This window comes from Rhagoletis pomonella, unplaced genomic scaffold, assembly GCF_013731165.1.
Source record: "Rhagoletis pomonella isolate Grant_MI unplaced genomic scaffold, Rhpom_1.0 Rhpom_scaffold_00003, whole genome shotgun sequence".
Lineage (NCBI taxonomy): Eukaryota > Metazoa > Arthropoda > Insecta > Diptera > Tephritidae > Rhagoletis > Rhagoletis pomonella.
In genome coordinates this window covers 63,306,946-63,325,454 of record NW_023458557.1, presented here as the reverse complement: position 1 = coordinate 63,325,454, position 18,509 = coordinate 63,306,946, and the positions used below count along the sequence as shown (strand labels likewise).

General features: G+C 40.2%; 1 protein-coding gene across 7 annotated transcripts in view; it reads left to right on the top strand.

Moving 5' to 3' along the window:
- The window catches only part of LOC118735349 (protein outspread), a 322,425-nt gene that overhangs the window by 298,946 nt on the left and 4,970 nt on the right, over window positions 1-18,509 (top strand). For 4 of the 7 annotated variants that reach the window (XM_036465049.1, XM_036465047.1, XM_036465048.1 and 1 more), the window contains exons 6-11: window positions 7,085-12,132; window positions 12,196-12,330; window positions 12,429-12,565; window positions 15,880-16,029; window positions 16,107-16,218; window positions 16,773-17,181. In XM_036465049.1, the coding sequence (XP_036320942.1) occupies window positions 7,085-12,132; window positions 12,196-12,330; window positions 12,429-12,565; window positions 15,880-16,029; window positions 16,107-16,218; window positions 16,773-17,181 (5,991 nt within the window). The remainder of the gene's footprint in view (window positions 1-7,084; window positions 12,133-12,195; window positions 12,331-12,428; window positions 12,566-15,879; window positions 16,030-16,106; window positions 16,219-16,772; window positions 17,182-18,509) is intronic. The other 3 variants (XM_036465051.1, XM_036465052.1, XM_036465053.1) reach the window with 3 other exon arrangements.

Here is an 18,509-nt window from a genome sequence, read left to right as displayed (position 1 = left end):
CGTTAATTTACTCCACGTTAATACTTACAACAATCTCTTAACAATAAATAAGACTGGTATAGACTTCTAGGTAGTTTAAAGAAAGTTGGAACGACAATAGTTAATACCTGCGCCGGGTATATAAAATTCGGTTTGGCCCGAACTTATACTTCTTTACACAATAGTTTCTTCTGATTGTTTAAATATTTAACTTTGATTAGCAGAGGAGGATTAAACGGCGATGTGTGTGCATTTGCTTCGTCTTACCTAGGCTTTTAGAGGAGATGCGTTAGGAGACGAGCACCAGTTTAGTCTGAATGCTGTTTACCCCAGAGCTGTCGCGCCTTTCCGTGAGGCGTGAATAAATTTGAAATTTGGTTAAAATAAGAGAATAAAAAGTATTCTCGGAGACAAACTAACATTTATTATGGCCTTGCATATACACATTTAGTTATCCATTGTGACCGCGCTGTTTGAGTCAGTGTTAGAAAGAGACACATTGGCCTAACGGGGGTTCATATTCAGAGATCATTAAAGAGAAATTTGTTTGCCATGAGCGGCAAAATGCTCATAGCATAGGGCTGCCAGACGTCCTGGTTTTCCGGGATTTATCCTGATTTAAACAGATTGTCATGGTCCACACTTAAATTGTCCTGGTTTTTAATGAAAGTCAATTCTGACACCCATCTAATTTTAAAGCAGATTTTCGGTTTAAAAAAAAGGTTAAGCTTTCTGTCATTAGTAATCGAAAATCCATAGCGAAACGTTTTTTCTAACATGTTGAACAATATCTGGTGAGTTTACCTTCTTTCTGTTTAGTTTATTTGGCTAAAATCTAATTTTGTTTCTTCAGGCAAATGCCAAAAAAGTGCAAGTTCCGGAACAGGTACACGACTGAGGTGTCATACATACATACTACCCAGTAGATAATTTCAGGAGTTAAAATCTCTTCCAAGTCATTCATTTCTGCTTCTTTTTTGTATGGAGTGGCACAAATTGAAGGGCTTCTGATTTCGCTACTCAAAGAAGAGCTATCAGAAGGGCTTTTGTAGGACGTACTTTAAAAGGCCTTTTGAGGAAGTTCTTTTAAAGCTGTTTTTTAATTCATAAAAATCATACTTCTTTAAGGAATTTATTTAAGGTTCATATCAAATTTGTTTTATTGAAACTTAAAATGCTTATAGAATTCTATTTGTAATGCCAAACTGAGAAAAAAAATCAACCGAAAATTGGTTATTATTACCAAATTCAAACTTAAAAAGAGATCAATTTGATTTTTGGTTAATATTAACAATAATAATAATAATAGATTGGCGCTTACACATATGTTAGTGTTTGGCCGAGCTTCTCCTCCGATTTGTGGCGTGCGCCTTGATGTTGTCACACAAAGAGGAGGGACCTACAGTTTAACGCGGACTCCGAACGGCGATTGTGTTTTTATGAGAAGCTGTTTTTCATGGCAGAAATACACTCGGGGGTTTGCCATTGCCTGCCGAGGGACGACCGCTGTTAAGAAAAAACCTTTTTTCTATTATTTTTTTTTCGATGTTGCTTTTACCAGGGGCTGAACCCAGGCATTGCGGAGTGGAAGCGCGCACTGCTTACCACTACACCACAGCGGCCGACATTATTAACAATGCCTTGGTTAATATATGTATTCAACAATGATTTGGTAATGTTAACCATACTTTTGTTTACATTAAACAAATTTTTGGTTGCCGTTTTTTCATTTGAATACGCTTATGTTCTGCATTTCACAGATCCTTTTTCATAATTCGGAGATACAAAACACAAATTTTTATTTTTATTTTAACACGTGGCCTTTAAAGGGATTTGAATCCCCATCTTCTGAAATTTAACATATAACAGCAAGAATCTCTGCGCACTCAGCCACAGCCGTTCTGCAAATGTTTCATCAAATGTTGAACTTGAAAATATTTTCTTCGTTGTTTGACCGTGTTCTGCACTTGATAGATGCATTTTCGTAAATAAGAAAAAAAAGTATTACACGTTGCCTCTGATGGTGTTCGAACCCGAACCTGCTGTAAGCCCACAAATAACAGTAAGCATGTACTGCACGTTTAGGTGCAGCCAGACATACAAATGTGTTTTCAAATGTTCAACTTGAACCACATTTCTTACAATCGGATTAATTAAAATAACTAGGTTGAAAAACCATTGTACACTCGCTCAGTGGCAAAAATAATCATGAAGCGCATTGTAGGATATGTGGAAATTTGTTAATGGTGGTAAGGCAAGCATTCAAGATCACGTTAAAGGCGCCAAACATTTTTCCAAGTTACGTCCCCTTCAGGAGAAATGATTAAAAACAAAAAAATCAGAACTTGAGCGTTTCATCATCATCAATCATTCAGCTCTACGGATTGTGCCTAAAAACTACAAAGGCAAAGAAACTGCACTTATAGGGAATACATTTGCAGCATATTCACTTGTATCATTGTTTTTGATTTGGATGATAAGAGCCCTGCTCGATGGGTTCAGGATTATGGCAGCCCTATCATATCATCATCTAGGGCTAACGCAGGTGATATTTTGTATCCTGTCAAATTAAAATGGTTAGAAACAATTTTCCGGTCCATAGTTTTCACGCGAGATGTACCAGCTTGCATCGCTATGCGATGTAAGTATAGTTTCAGAAAACCTACATTTTCCTTCTCATATCCAAATAAAGATATACACATACGTGACTTACTTATTGATAGACAATGCAACATTGTAGAGAAAATAGATGAGTTTGATAAGGAAAACAGGGCACAAACTGTATACGTCGCCCAGTGTGCTTGGACAAGATGCAGTCAATGAGATTTTCATCTTTCAAAAATATTTTCTTTCCTTTTATACATACATACATATCGATGGTCCTCTACAATAACGACACAACTCAAAATTTCATATTTTTCAGTAAAGCTAATTAAAGATTTTGTGCTTCGTAATTTAGCAATAATAATAACAATATGCCTTCGGACGTAATTATTCCGGATTATTTGCAGTCACTCTCTAAAGAAAATTTATAAGCTTTCAAATTATGACTTTTTTCTAAAGGTTTAGTAAGGTTTCGACTGAAAAATACGAAATAAGTAACAACACCTAAGAAAATAACTACACTGGTACTACTGAACAACGGCACAAAACGGAAAATGTCGTTATTTCGCATTAAAAAAATCGAATTCTCTTACTGAAACTATATAATGAACAGCGGTACAATACGAAAAATGTCGTTATTTCACATAAACGCATCACTAACCTATCGTAAGTTTTTTACTTATGCCAATATTCACGATAAATGAGAAAATAACGCTACTGTTCGCTATTAAGGAACGCCCCTGACGAGTTGGTAACAACTAAGCATTTGTCGATTTACCACAGAAAAATATGGTTATCTGTTAACCTAATCCGCTTTATAACTAAAAAAATTAAATTTTAAGTTGTGTCGTTATTGCAGAGGACCATCGCTATGTAAATAAGTAAGTACAAACAAATAAATAATAAAAATTAAAGGATCTATCAATGAGTGTCGTTTAATTGTTAGTCATCTTTAAGTAAAAGTTCCATAGGTTTTATTGCTTAACATTGTAGTAAAAAAATCATATTGAAGTAGAATAAATTTGTGTGCATACAGCATATAGACTGAGTTCCAAGTTGCATTAATGCAAAGCATCAGCCTCTTTTATTTCTGAAATATAGCTGAAGGAAAAGTCCAATACGCGCAACCACGTTCAAATGCCGAACTGGAACTTAGTTGCGCAAATTGGACATTTCCATTATTTATAGTTTAGAAATAAAAGAGGCTGATGCTTTGCATTAATGCAACTTGGAACCCAGCCATACTAATTCCCCCCTCCTCCTCATATGTATCTGGGCACTCATATTCATTTGAGCACAATAAAATTAATTTCAAATATTTTTTAGCGTTTGGCACTGAATATATGTATACTAATTAAAATTTCAATGTTTTTTTCTACTTATATATGTATGTATATCAAAGCTCCAGACCCGCTTTCTGTTTAAAGGATAAATTTAAATGTTAAAAACAAGTGCAACTAACAAGAATAAGTGTCGTTATTTTTATCTATATCTCGCCTTCCAAATAAATATGTACGTACTTTGCTAACTTAATTCATACATACATACGCATAATAGCTTTATAATTACATAATATCTTAAAATAATTTTTGAAGTGATTTGCCTTTATTTTTAATTACTTGCGTAATTCGTTTGAAATCATTAAACTAATTTAAATTAAAATTAAGCAAAAATTCATCTTTTCGCACATAGTAAGGCACTTTAATGCAGTTTTCAATTAATGATTCACTTTGGCGGCTAGATCTACTTACATACATATACATAAATACGTTTTCCGATCCATAAATCATGAAAATGGTAATTTTTACATACACAGATTTCTATGTGTATACCTACATTAAACTGCATAACGTACATACATTTTGAACGCTTACTTCGGAAGTATCTCAGGAATGTAAAATTTTTTCGACGCCCTGTAGATACAACTGAATTGGCTTATTCTCTCTAACTTTTTGTTTACTGTCCACTTTTTAGGAATGTTGTATCATGCTCAAGATATTAAGATAGCTTACAAACGCCATCCAAAAAGTAGAAAGCATCGTATCGGAACTCAAAAGTTATGTACATTAAAAAAATCGGCAAACCCTTACTTAATATTCTAATTACTACAATTTAATCACATGAAACAATAGCGATAATGAACCATTAAATAAAAGTTTTCTGGATTTTATGTAGTTGGCTATAACGATAGAATAGAGTTTTTTTTTTTATCAAAAAAGTGTTTTCTTTCTCACCATAGCTCCTTTTAACTCGATATATTCTGTCGGAGTTATTGCCAATTTTTTCATCCCTTCCAAGTAAAGCGATTTCTCATGATCCTAAATCAGTGGTGCCTCACGGAGCCATTAGGCTTTCACGTACGTGCGTACTGTGCGTATAACATGTCCAAGCTAACGCAATCTTTATATTTTTATGCGATTACCACGGTCCACGTCGTTAAAAAGCTCGTACAGTTAGTTCGTCATTCAATCTTCTTCGATACTCGATGCCCACGCGAACTGGGTCATAGATCTAGCGTAACATAGTTCTCTCGAAAGCCGCCAAATCCTTCTCGTATACATATAGTGAAAAAATCTTTTAATATAGAGCCGTTTCTTCCTGTATGTAATCAGGACAAAATGTCGGTGGGGGCTAAATCAAGGATATAGTACAAGTTGTCGAAATTCACAAAGTCTGTATCAAAACTCCGGAGACTGTGGAGACAGTGCATATCAATCGCTGAGTGTTCCTCAGGGTTGGTTATAAAGTACCAGAAAACATAGCTAAGTATGTGTACTTCAATCATATCTTCGCGAAAGCTTGACTGCATAGTTAAAAAAGTTGAGTGGATTTCACTTGATTATATTCTGGGCCACTGTGGCAGTTAGCAAACGATTCCATCGCCCCCGGACTTTGCTAAATCCATTTGTCTAAGCGTTCGTGAATGTCCACTATTTCGCTAACTTGTCAGCCATGGAGAAGGAGGTCAGACACGCATTGACCAGTTTTAACCGCAGCGTAAGTGAACTTAGAGTCCTGACTGCTGCGTGGCTACCGAAATAGTGCTTACCTCCCCTACTGATTTCGAAAAGTGTGTCTACTGCTTCGTTAATAATGCTGGTGGCAGAATACCCTATCGCCAAACCTTCCATCACTCTTCGGCTCATCGGTAAAAAAGTTCACTGCATCCTTCCTTCCAGCGACATTAGCATACCCAATAATCTTCTGAGAGAATGTGTCTAGAGAAAGAGCTAGTTGCAGTCATTTCCGGAACGCAGAGAAACTGCCGTGCTGCGGCAGGTTCGCCTGTAATGACAACAGGCGTTATAATCACATGGAGTAACCCGACGATGAGCTACGCGTTCTACATAGCTGCCTAACTAGTAAAACTCTTTCCACTATACAAGAGCTCGATAAAACATTTATAGTTCCAGCAAGGTTATTGAGTTTTATACCACGGGAGTGGGAAAAGCTACAATGTCTAAGTGTAGAAATTATAGCTGCTATTTTGGAAATCACTTCATCTCATCAGGCTTATTTTCTAGACTTCAACAGGGATCCAGCCCAAATCATCGATGTGCAAACTCAGCAACGCTAAGCGCTGACCCTACTACAATTATTCTCTTATTTCCTACCCATAGCTCCATTACAGCAATATAAGGCCCGATGCCTACCTCACTATTTCCTTAATGATAGACTTGCGTGGCGGCTTCCTGTCTAAGATCAAACCTGTCGGAAAGCTCCAGCCTATCACCCCCAATCGAGGAAAGAATTATTTTGGGGATATTTTAGTTCTTAGTGAATAAGACCTCACTATTTGCTCAATGTTAGACTTGCATGTCAGCTTCCTATCTAAGATCAAACCTGTCGGATAGCTCCAGCCTATCACAACCAATCGAGAGAATAATTTTGTTGGGGATCTTTTAGTACTTAGTGAATAAGACCAATTCTGTGCTACTAGGATTGAGGGTGAGGCCGCCCATTTAGTCACCAGGTTTTGGAGATCATATAGGATATTTATAGTGTTTCATAATAAGTGGACTAAGCAACTCTTCACTCTAAGCTAACGATATACAACTTGAAATTGGCATAGGCGATAATGGAAACAGACTTTAGTATGGTATTTATAAAATCTAGATATCTTAATATATATATGTATGGAATGTGCGAGTACAAGCAATAAATTTATAGCGATTTAATCCTCGCCACTATATCATTTCTCTATTACAACAATAATAGATTTCATATCATTAGCTGCATTCTTTGCACGATTTCATTCTTATTGAAAAAGAAATTAAGCCTGAAGCGTTATATGAATGTAACGATACGTACATATGTACATACATACATTCTAAGGTCCTTCTTTTGATTGCTTTAATCTTAGCGTCATAATTTCGGTCGCAATGCCTTTAATAGCTTCGCTTCCAGAACGATGCTTTGATTTATATTTGCAATAATTCTCATACTTACCAACCACTTATGAAATTTTCTTATATTTTCTTTTCTATTTCTTTACTTTTAGTCTCATCATCATGTCTACTCATCGAGGATATCCGTCGCGATGAGAAGACATTCAAAGACATCGCCAATACTATAACAAATCTAAGTCACCAGAAAAATCGCTGGTCCAACACAACTGTCAATAATGTACTCAATAGTCATCTGCATCATACGGCGGCGACGGCGCAAGAGAAAATTTCGCATGATGAAACCGATTACCATCGACCAACGAACAAACAACAATTACAGCATCATCAGCAGCAACAACAAAAACAACAACAGCAACAGCAACAAAAACAGAACAGTATTGCTAGTTTGAGACCAAAGTCATTGCCATTGGCAGCAAATTCCACGCCTGCCATTGTTTCGGCCATAGTCAAGAAGATACCGCCAGTGTTATCGACGTCCAACAGCAGCAGCAACAGCAACAGCAACAGTAATAACAACACCAATAATAACCCCAATAACAACATTGTAACTACGACAAATGATAGCAGCAATAAGAACAGCAATAGTATAAATGAAATTGGAAAAGGGGTTGGTGGTGGCGTTGCTGGTCTGGGCAGTAATAAGTGCAAATCTAGTCCACGATTGCAATTGCAATTGAAAAATCTACAACAGAAACACGAAAGCAATCAACATCGCCAACAACACTTGCAACAACCTAAGCACCACCATCAACAGCAACAGCTACATCACAGGCAACAGCAGGCACACGAAAGAGGCGATCCGGATGGCGGCTGTAATCTTGACGATCTCTGCACCAACTACTTGGCCAAGACGGCGGAGTTACGTGTCAATCTGCCTGCTGAGGAGTCACTCAACGCTAAAAAGGGTTGGTTAATGAAGCAAGATAACCGCACGGGTGACTGGACGAAGCATTGGTTCTCGCTGAGCGGTGCGGCGCTTTTCTACTATCGTGACCCGGTGTCGGAGGAGCGTGGCGTGTTGGATGGCGTGTTGGACGTGAATAGTTTGACGAATGTGGCGGAAGTGAGCGCCAGCAAGAGCTATGCCTTTCAGCTGACGTCTTGGGATCAACGGCGCCTCATCTTGGCAAGTCTTTCGCCCAGCTCACGCAATAGTTGGATCGCCATTTTACGAAATATCGCTGGTTTGTCTGCCTTGCTACCGACCAATAGTGCGGGAAACAATAGCGCGCCACTCACAGACGCCGATGTGCTGCCAACAGTGGAGTTGGTTATCAAAGACGACGCCGGCAATACAAATATGAAGAGTGAAATTGAGAAGGACTTTATTAACGCGCAACGCAATAACGAATTACAGAAAAAGCCAACAGCAACGCCCAAGCACCAAGCCGCCCACCATCAGCACCTGTCCGAAACTAGTCCACCCTCCACACCACAGGTACTGCTACAACCTGCCAGCACTCCCTCTGCCAAAGTCGTTAATGCGACCACCACGCCCTCTACTCCAAAGTCTGCACATTTCTCTTCGGACGAAGAGTATCGCACTGCCTCTGAAGGCGGTCGCCGCGACAGCGTTGATTGGGGCTCGCCACTCTCACCTTCCCCGCCCATCACAACTTCGATACTACGAAATCGCGAGCGCTTATATGCGCGCTCTCTAACCACAACGAGCACAAGATCACACAAGCGCAGCCATTCTTCACCACCAACGTCGCGTCGTAGCACCGTGGATAGCGTTGGTTCAGATGAGCTTTCACCGCCACCTGCAATGCATCCAGTTCAAGAGGAACTTAACATCGACAAAGAGTTGCAATTCCGTCTCAGTGTGGCGGAGAAGGAGCGTAATATGTTGCGCGACGAAGCCAAAGAGCGCGAAACGCGCATGTCTGAGTTGCTTACTACATTAGAGCGTACCGAGCAGCAGTTAAATGCGCGCTTGCAAGAGATGGAAGCTGTACGCGATAATCTAACATCGCAGTTGGAGGAAACCAAACGCAATGCGGAGGAAATTGTAAGTCGGTTGACGGAGGAGTTAGAAGAGAGCCAAAAGAAGATCAAGGGCCTGGAAGATCGGCTGGCAAGGGGTATCGATGAAAACGAAGCACTGTACAAGCGCGTACACGAGCTGGAAGGCAGCAGCTTGAACAGCTTCAGCCAGTTAAACCGTGCTAAGCTTAAGCGCATGGATTCGCTGAGCGACCTTACACAAATTGGTGACATTGACCCATTTGTATTGGAGCGCGATATGCTCGCAGATGAGTATAATGAGTTGCGTACGCGGTTTGAGAAAGCCGTTAACGAGATAAGGGCAATGAAGCGTGAGTTGAAGCAATCACAAAATCAATTTGATTCGCTTGAAATTTCATATACGTCACTCAAGCAAGATCTCGAGCGCAAAGAGCTTGAAGATCGTGCACAGGTGCAAATGATGGCTGCGCGCATACAAGATTTAACGCTGAAGTATAGCAGCTCAGAGAGACAGGTGCGCACGCTAAAGCAAAAGATGGCTAAGTCGGAGCGCAGGAGATCGCTTTCGTTGAAGGGCAAGGAGCAGTTGAGCATACCTAAAGAACTGGAGTTGAAGGTCTGCGAAATAGAAGCCAAAATCGATGAAATGGAGAAATTCACTAATGCAAGCTCAGAAACGAGTCGTTCCGTTTCAAAGAAATCTTCAAGGAGGCGTTCACTCGAGAGCAATGCCAGCAATAGCGACCCGCTGCAGTTTATGTTACGTTTGAATGATTTGGAAAAACGTTTGGAGGATAATTCAGTGGCGGGTTCCATTAGCTCCTCATCTACGCCCTCTTGCAGCACGCCGACCATCGACAGTGCAACGCGAAACTCCTCCAAGGTCTCTGAGCATTTATTAGACCGTCTGCGTTGTCTCGAAAGCGTTTTAGTTACAAGTCGAGATCGCGTTGAACAAAGTCTTCACCAGCTACAAAACCTGCGCTCTTCACACAGTCGTCGTTCTGTCTCACCCATCACCGATCGCAAGGATTCATATCGCTTCGTGGAGCGTTGCCTTAGCGAGGTCGTCAAGCTAATACGTGAGTCCTGCGAAACCTGCGTTATAAGCGGAAGCGGCGATAAAAACACGGTGCCTAATGTCATGCTGCTGCCTGATTCAAATCCAGTGAAGATAGCGCTTACCCAACTCGAGTCACAGCTGCGCACTAAACTCGCAGAACTACTTAAGCAGCGTCGTGTTCTGCGCGAGCGAAACGAGCTGACCGAACGCAAGAATATGGAATTATTAGCTGAGCGTGTTGCATTTGAAAGTGTGTGCTTTGGAAAACTACGCGACTCGGTTATGCGCGCCGAAAACCCGGAGCTCTTTGGTGAGCGGCAAACGCGAGCGGAAGTAGCGGAGACATCGCATCTAGTAACCATGCTTAAAGCGAAGCTGAGCGGTAAGTGTGCGCTCAAATCGAGTGGCACCATCGACATACTGGCGGGTGTATTAGCGCGTAGATTGATGCTATCCAATTACCGTAAAACGACTACAAGTAGCAAAGAGTCGTTCGACCCTATCGATCAGAATATTATGGATGATCTGCTCAGGCAACAGAATGAAATCAATTTGATCGCTAAGCGTTACAAAAATAATGTAATGGAAAATCTAGCCAGCGGATTGGCCGCAGAGACACTGAGCTATATTTCTTCGAATGATTTAGTGCAGGGCGCTGTTCAGGAAGCCTGGCGGCAGGCGCAAGAAACAGTCAACGCCGAGCTCGTGCAGTCTGAGATTGCGCACATTATGCTACGTAATGCAGAGCGCTTTGAGCAATCGCTTACACCTTCTTTTGGTTTTACGCTCACAGCGGAAGAGCGGCTATCATTCGAGAAATTCGCCGATGCTGTGCACGATGCGCTGCGCAAAGAGATGGAGTTGGCGGTTGCGCAGCTAACACAGTGCTACAAAGAGGCCATACAGAAAATGAAACGCGGTCAGTGGCGGCTTCAGTTGGAACAAGAGCGTAAGATTTCTGAAGGTCGTCAGTTGTTACCCGATTTCGCAGACATAATTGCTCACAAAGCCCTCGTAGACGCACGCATTGCAGTCCTGCGCGGTGAATACGTCGAACAGCAGCTTGCTAAGGAGAATACCAATCTTGTTCAGAGAGAGTCTGCTAAGCAACCAAACCAAATCGGCATTACTGCCCTACAACGATACGAGAGCCTCTTTGAAGAGCTTTCAAGTGACTTGCAAATCAATAATCCAGCCGACATACTAGCCGATGCCGACTTCGAATTCATCTACAAACAGCATACTATCGATTTCTTTAACGAACGCCAAGTTCTGTCTGAGATCTCAACGTTTCTCAGTCAGTTGGAGGACTCGCTAATCGCTTTGCAATGCGAGGCTTCAGCATCCGCTTCCACGACATCCATGCCACGCTCGACCATCTCCATTGAAAGCTTACAGGATGTTTGCCACAAATGCGGTGATTTACGGCAGCGTGCCGACCAACTCTGCCAGGAGATACACCGCGCCCTCAACACGCCTTGCCAGCATTGCCGACAGGTGCATGAAAAAATGTTGCGCCTTCAACAACAGCACGAAAGTGAGATGATACAATTGCAGCAGGCGCATGCCAAAGATAAAACCACTTACGTTCAACAGCTTGAAAATCAATGTAACGCTTTCAAGAAGCTCGAGGCTGAGAAGGATGCCATCAGCGCAGAACTTCAGCGCTGTAATGAATTGTTGGAGATGCGAGCCAGTGAACTGGCAAGAGTAAATGAGAAATTGCACACCAAAGAGCAAGAGTTACGTGGCAAGCAGGGCGATCAATTGTCATTGTTGCGACGATTCGAAGAACAAGCGGAGCAAGTGCGCGCTCACAAAGAGGAAAGCAATGCGTTGGTGGAAAAATGTGCTCGTCAGGACGAGGAATATGCCGTGCTGCTACAGGAGCGCGATTATCTACAGTCCGAACTGAACAAAGAGAAAGAACGCAGCAGGCGTTTCGAGCGGCGGCTGGAAATGTTAGAACTGGAGCATAGTAAACAGCTGGAGTGCCTGCAAGAAACATACCGTGATCAGTTAATGGCGCATTCACCCGACTTTAGCAACGTAACTACCGATGATGAGAGCTTCCGGCAACGCTATCAAGCGGAAATTGAGCAGCTTCGGGTAGGTTTACATCTAAAATGTTTAAAAGCTTTTCAATAATACTAATGTAATTACTACAACTAGACGTTATGCGAAAAAGGACTCTCGGCTATGGAATCTTCACATAGGCGCATTGTTGCCGATTTGGAGGAGAAACATCGGCAAGAAATGGAGGGTTTGCTATTGGAGAAGGAGACTGCCTTAGCTGAAGAGACACAAGTGAGTCGCAGCTATATTTTTTATTTCTTTTTTTTTAGAACAAAACCAAATTTATAGAGTAAGTACAACAGTAGTAAATTTCTTATTTTCCATCACAGGCCACCTTAGCTGCCTTGGATGCTATGCGCAAAGCACATCAAAGCGAAGTACAACGCGAGGTGGCGCGCTTCAAGCAGGAGTTCTTGAAGCAATTTCAAAAGGGCGAACATTCCGCCTATACTGCCAAAGCAAATGAGTAAGTAAACAAATCGGAGGAGAAATTTATTAAATTAATCAGCTATAAAATTAACTTCCTATCTTAAGTAGACTTATAAATAATAGGCACTAATAGGCTCCCAAGGCATTTAGCGAATCTAAGTTGAGCTTGAGATCACACTTTTCAGAAGTCCACATTTTTCTGGGCTCCGGATTCCATGTATTTCCTACATGCGATTTCTATCTTTAACAGGTCGCAGTTTTCTTTTTCAATAAAGCATGTCGGTTGTTTTTCTTCTGTGCCAACTTACGCCAATTGGAAATGGCATGTGAAGCCAAGGCTTTTTCCATTTGGCCTTTCCATCGCAGAGGAGGCCTTCCTCTTTCTCTGCTGCCACCAGCGGGTTCCGAGCTGAAAACTTTCAAGGCTGGAGCGTCTGTGCCATGTCCTATCCCTGCATGTCTTTAAACAAGTGTGGGGCACTCTCTTGGAGAGTCCGGGATGGATTGTATATCTCGCTTAGCTTCTACAAAAATCGTTATGCGTGGCTCCCAATCTGGCAGTCAGATGGGCTACAGTTTAGTAGTAGTAAAACAAAGATGACTAGGTCATCTATGTATGCCACAATTTTAATACCTTTCGATGTAGTACGAAGCAGAAATTTGTTTGGCGCGACCCTTTATAACAGAGAAGGTAAAAGTTTAGCCGCTTCTCTTACTTCAGCGACTCCCAAATAGCCACTAATGAAGAGTTGATAGATACCAAATTAACATTTTTAAAGACGGCTTCCACATCCGGGGACTCAAAAGTCTCGCCATGAGGTGAAACTAAGAGAGCCTGTTAAGCTGAAAGTCTTATGACGTTGACATTTTCGTTGCCGGTAGAGAGATTCTCTCTTTTTCTCCAATTCTTCTCAGCTGGCTTTCTTCTTACTTAGGGGATAGGAAACAAAGAGAAATTTTTAAAAATTGTACCTCCCGGCCAATACATGTCACGTCCGGCGTACCTCAGGGCAGCCATCTTGGTCCCGTCTTGTTTATTTTATTTATAAATGACCTTCCTAAGGTGTTGAATTACTCGAAATGCTTAATGTACGCTGATGATGTTAAGCTCTTTAAGTACATTAGTACTGCAGAAGATAGGGAGCATTTGCAAGCTGACCTAACCTGCATTTTCGAGTGGTGTGAACCAAATTCCATGTCACTCAAGTTGAAAAAGTGTAAATTCATGACCTTCTCTAGAAAATCGTTCTACCCAAATTCGTATATGATATCTGACCACAATGTTGAGCAAGTGACCAATTTCATTGACCTAGGTGTAACAATGGATCCGAAACTAGAATTCAAGTCTCACATAAACTCCTGCGTGATTAGGGCTAGAGGATTGTTGGCTTTTCTTAAGCGCTGGGCCAAGGAGTTCAACGATCCTTATGTCACTTAAGTTCTCTTTACCTCTCTAGTTAGACCGATTTTGGAGTATGCATCTATAGTATGGAATCCTAGTTATCAAATTCATAGTGACAGGCTCGAATCAGTGCAGAAACAGTTCCTGTTATTTGCCCTCAAAAATTTATGTTGGGACTCCTCTAAAAATCTCCCACCCTACAAGGATCGCCTGAAGCTTTTATATTTTCGCGACCGCGTGGGACAATACGAGCAGTGATCGGAAACTCGGCCTTTCCGACCACGCCCAACAGTTCGTCTATAGCGCTGAGCGGAAACTAGGACTTTCCGCCTGCCTCACATACAAAGTAATGACTACGGGAACATGGATCGGAAGCTCGGCCTTTCCGACCATGATCAACGGCCTGTAAACAGCGCGGAGCGGAAACTAGGACTATTCGCCCGCCGCACACAAAAGTAGACTGGAGACTAGGCCTCGCCAGCTACCCAAATTGCAATTGTATATCATTATTATCTTCACAAGTTAATATGTATAATTAGTTCACTCTGTAATGTATCATACATACTTAAATATCGGAATATTTTTATCTCAATTGTCTGTAAGAAAACATTTTTCTGTAGACTAAATAAATAAATAGCAATTTCATATGTTGATACGGACGGCAAGTACGTCGGTGGATAGTTGAACCATAAGGCGGAAGCAGGCTTTGCAAAATGCCCTTAGTCGTGGAGTTTTTGTGTCAATCGTAGTCGGAAACCGGAGATTTATAGTAGATTTAATCGGTCAGACTGCATTGCCTGTAAGTGATTATGATGTCTCCTCTATATTACCGCATCCAGCGGAGTAAACATTCATTGGTTGTTTTAATATTTTACTACATTCCGTGTGGCCCACCCTAGCTTTTTCAGCAAATTACGAGAAACAGAATTTTTAGGCAGTTAAACTGTTCCGTCCTCATTTAATTGCTATGGATTTCTGTAGATGCGAACTAAAGACTGAACACCTTAACAATCGTCTGGTTATTGGTTTGGACGTACGTATTAGAAGGAACCTACAAACAACTGCTTTCCGTTGCTGTTTAGGCAACTTCAGCGGAAACCTCTGCTCAGAATATTTTGCAGTATTAGGACAGTTTGAATGCTCATTTCTTGACAAAAGACTCTTCCTCCCTCTCCACCGGTAAAATTTGATCCATCAGAATAGATATTAAAGACTCTAAAGCCAAATTTCATGCATTACACCATCCACTTTCTTCGATTATGGTCTGGAACTATATTTGTCGCCATGTAGTCTGTAGCGCTGACATATTTTCTTCCCGAAGATTCATTCACCTGGCTAATATTGAGAGTTTATTCCAAGCTAATCAGTATTTCACCCTCTATGCCGTCCTTTACACCAAATCCCCGCCCGGTAATACTGGCTTAACTATTTATGTTTAGCACCAATCATTGAATACGCCTAATGAAACCCGCAAGGTATTTGCGTAGTTGTTGAGAGTTAGTTCGATGTCACTTACTTTCGGTGGATTCCATGTAGTAACCTTATACTCATCAGCGTTTATCCTGAGGCTTCTTAGTCACGGCCCCAGCTTTGTCGTCTGTGTGTGCAACTAGGTTGGCGCCTTTCCATAGCATTTCGTTCCTGCAGTATAGTATTCCTCTACATGAAAAAGGATAAAAATCTTTTTAATTAGGATAGCTAGCACTGCCCGATTGTGTTTCAGTCTAACATATAAAAAAGTTATACTGATATGTACATGGGCGTAGCCAGGTAGGGGCAGGGGGGTGCTCGAGCCCTCCCCCTAACTTTCAAATTTTCCTTATATATATATATATAATAGTACCCTGAAATGCCAGCGCCGGCCCCCCCCTCCCCCCACCCCCCTAAATTTCATTCTGGCTACGCCGATGGATATGTATGTATTTATTTCTGTTATCGTTTTTTTTCAGAGAGGAGCTTGAAGAGCTGCGACGAGAAATTTTATCTTTTTCCGAGAAGTTTTCTATAAAATGCGTGGAAAATGCTTCATTGGAAGAAAAGTTGCGAAGTACAACGCAAAAGTTAAAGCATTTGCAGCAAATGCAACAGCTGGAGTTGAGGTATGTTACTTTAAAACTGTTATTACAATTTAAAAGTTATCATAAATCCATTGAATTCTACAAATTTTATCTAACAGAAATAAGCAATTTCGGGCACATTTGGCTTCAGAGGATCCCTCAACAGATGCAAAATTCGTGCAAGGTCTATGCTCAACCAAGGATGATGGTCTTGCATGCGAAGACAGCGAGGTGGGTGTTTTAAATAATTAAAGTTTATGTATGAAATACTTGCGTATATGTATTTTGCCTAAAATTCTGTAAATTTTGTAGTATAGTACATACAATTGCATATCTATACCTGAGTAGAACATCGACCCATCTCGGCAGCCAGCTCGAAAACGTCCTATCTCAGAAAGCATTTTTCAACCGAATTTTGAGATGGGGTGTTTTTAATAAAATTCTGAAATAACACGTTCTTCAATCAAGTTCTTGATCATTTTTCTGAGATGGGGCGTTTTCGAACTGGCTGCCGAGATATCGACTTACATATATCAGGTGTCGATATGTACATATTTCGGACACTTTTACATATATGTTTTCCAAATTTCTATTTATTTCGTATTTCGTATTTTTGATTGTTTTTTTTTTCTGCAAGCAATTGTAACTAATATTTTATTATTTACTAATGCAAAACTCATGTATGTAGCTGCATATGTATTATTTTTATTTTATTTACGTCTGTATTATGTTAAAATCAAGCGAATAATGGAAAAATAACAACAAAAAATTTCACAAACGTATAGCAAATATCGCATGCGCATGTTGTGTTGCATGATCGTGTCGATGAAAATGCAGCCGATGTAGTAGTGACGTCAACACATAATGCGCCATCCACATGTACAATTCCACTTACTATTGGCGCGGCAAATTCAACAGCTGCCTCAGCTTGCTTTGTAGAGCCGCCATCTACAACGTCTGTGACCAAAACATTCACTTCGATTACATTGGTTAATAGAGAATCACAAAATATTGATTACAAAATTCAAGATCATGATGTTGCTGGGCATAGAAAAGTTATTTGTGATGATGAACTTAATATCGATAACAATGACAATGGTGATAATGATGAATTGAATGCCAATTACTATACATATGAGCCGTGTTATAAGCAAAGTAATTTGTATTATTTTCAAAGTAGGCTGAGTTTTGAAGGTAACGGCATACAATAGCATTCCACTATCTCTGTCTCTTTCATTGTCTATGTCTGTGTTTCTTTCACTAACTCTGTGTTTTTCTGTTCTGTGGTAATTTTTTTGCTTCACTGTACACCTCTATTATCTTAAGGAAAACGTACAAATGAACGTACACAAATATTTCCTGGGTGGCGTTTTTTATAAATTTTGATTGAAAGCGTGAACTTTAATTGGCGATTTGAGCGCTGAACGTATATACTAGGATAGTCTTTAAAAAAATGAAAATCTAAATTCACCCCCTACCAGGGTTTGAAGAAATTTAAATCTGATAAATTTGACTTGAGTGACATAGACAGTTAAAAAGGACATTAGATTCGAAAAAATCGATTTTATTTTTTTCGTTGATGCTTATATCAAAGCATGTACTCTTTTCAATGGAATGTACCGCGCATCTCTTGCTTCATTATCTTTTTACGTATGCACTTTAAAGAACAGCTTAACTGGTAAAAAAAAACGTACAACAATTTTAGTAGAAAGATAGCATAAAAATTAATTGTTATTCGAGAGTCTTTGGGGTCGCTGATTACGCAAATGACATCCAATTTTTAAATTCAAAACGGCGGTAACTCATTACTCGGGGGTTTTCCGGGGTCGCTGATGACGAATCTGGCATCAGATTTTTAGAAATCGAAAAAGTGGATCCAATTTAACCAACAATGGAGTATACCACAAACTGATATTGAAAACATCAATTTTTTTAGCCCAACACCATTCCGTAGATGCTGAGTTTTCAACAATTTCAAACCAGATTCATAAACAGCGATCCCAATAACCTTCAAGTAACGAATTTGAAACAAATATGTTCAATATTTAAACTTTGTCCGCCATTTTGAATTTTGCAAATCTGATGCCATATTCGCAATCAGCTTCCTCAAAAACCCCGAGTAATGAGTTTGAAACCATATCAACTTGCAAGATCATCAATATCGGCTTGTTAACTTTGAGATCGTTTTTCTCGAAATCTTGATTTCGGACGTAAGGTCACCTTTAACTGTTCAGATCAGGTTACATATTATTAGAAACCATTCATATAAATTCATTGTCATCGCCAATAAATCATCGGTGTTTTGTTAGAAAAAAAAAGAAAATGTAAACGCCAGTTTTTAATGTAAGGATATAAAATGATGTTTGATAGTTTGTTGCATTTATTTAGATTCATTTTATGTGACCATATTAACTTTGGCCGAGATAGGGCGATCTTCTACTCAGCCGTCGATATAATGAAAATCATTTTGAATATCTAAAATAGTTTACCGTATACTCAATTTTTTGAGTCAGTTCTTTAAC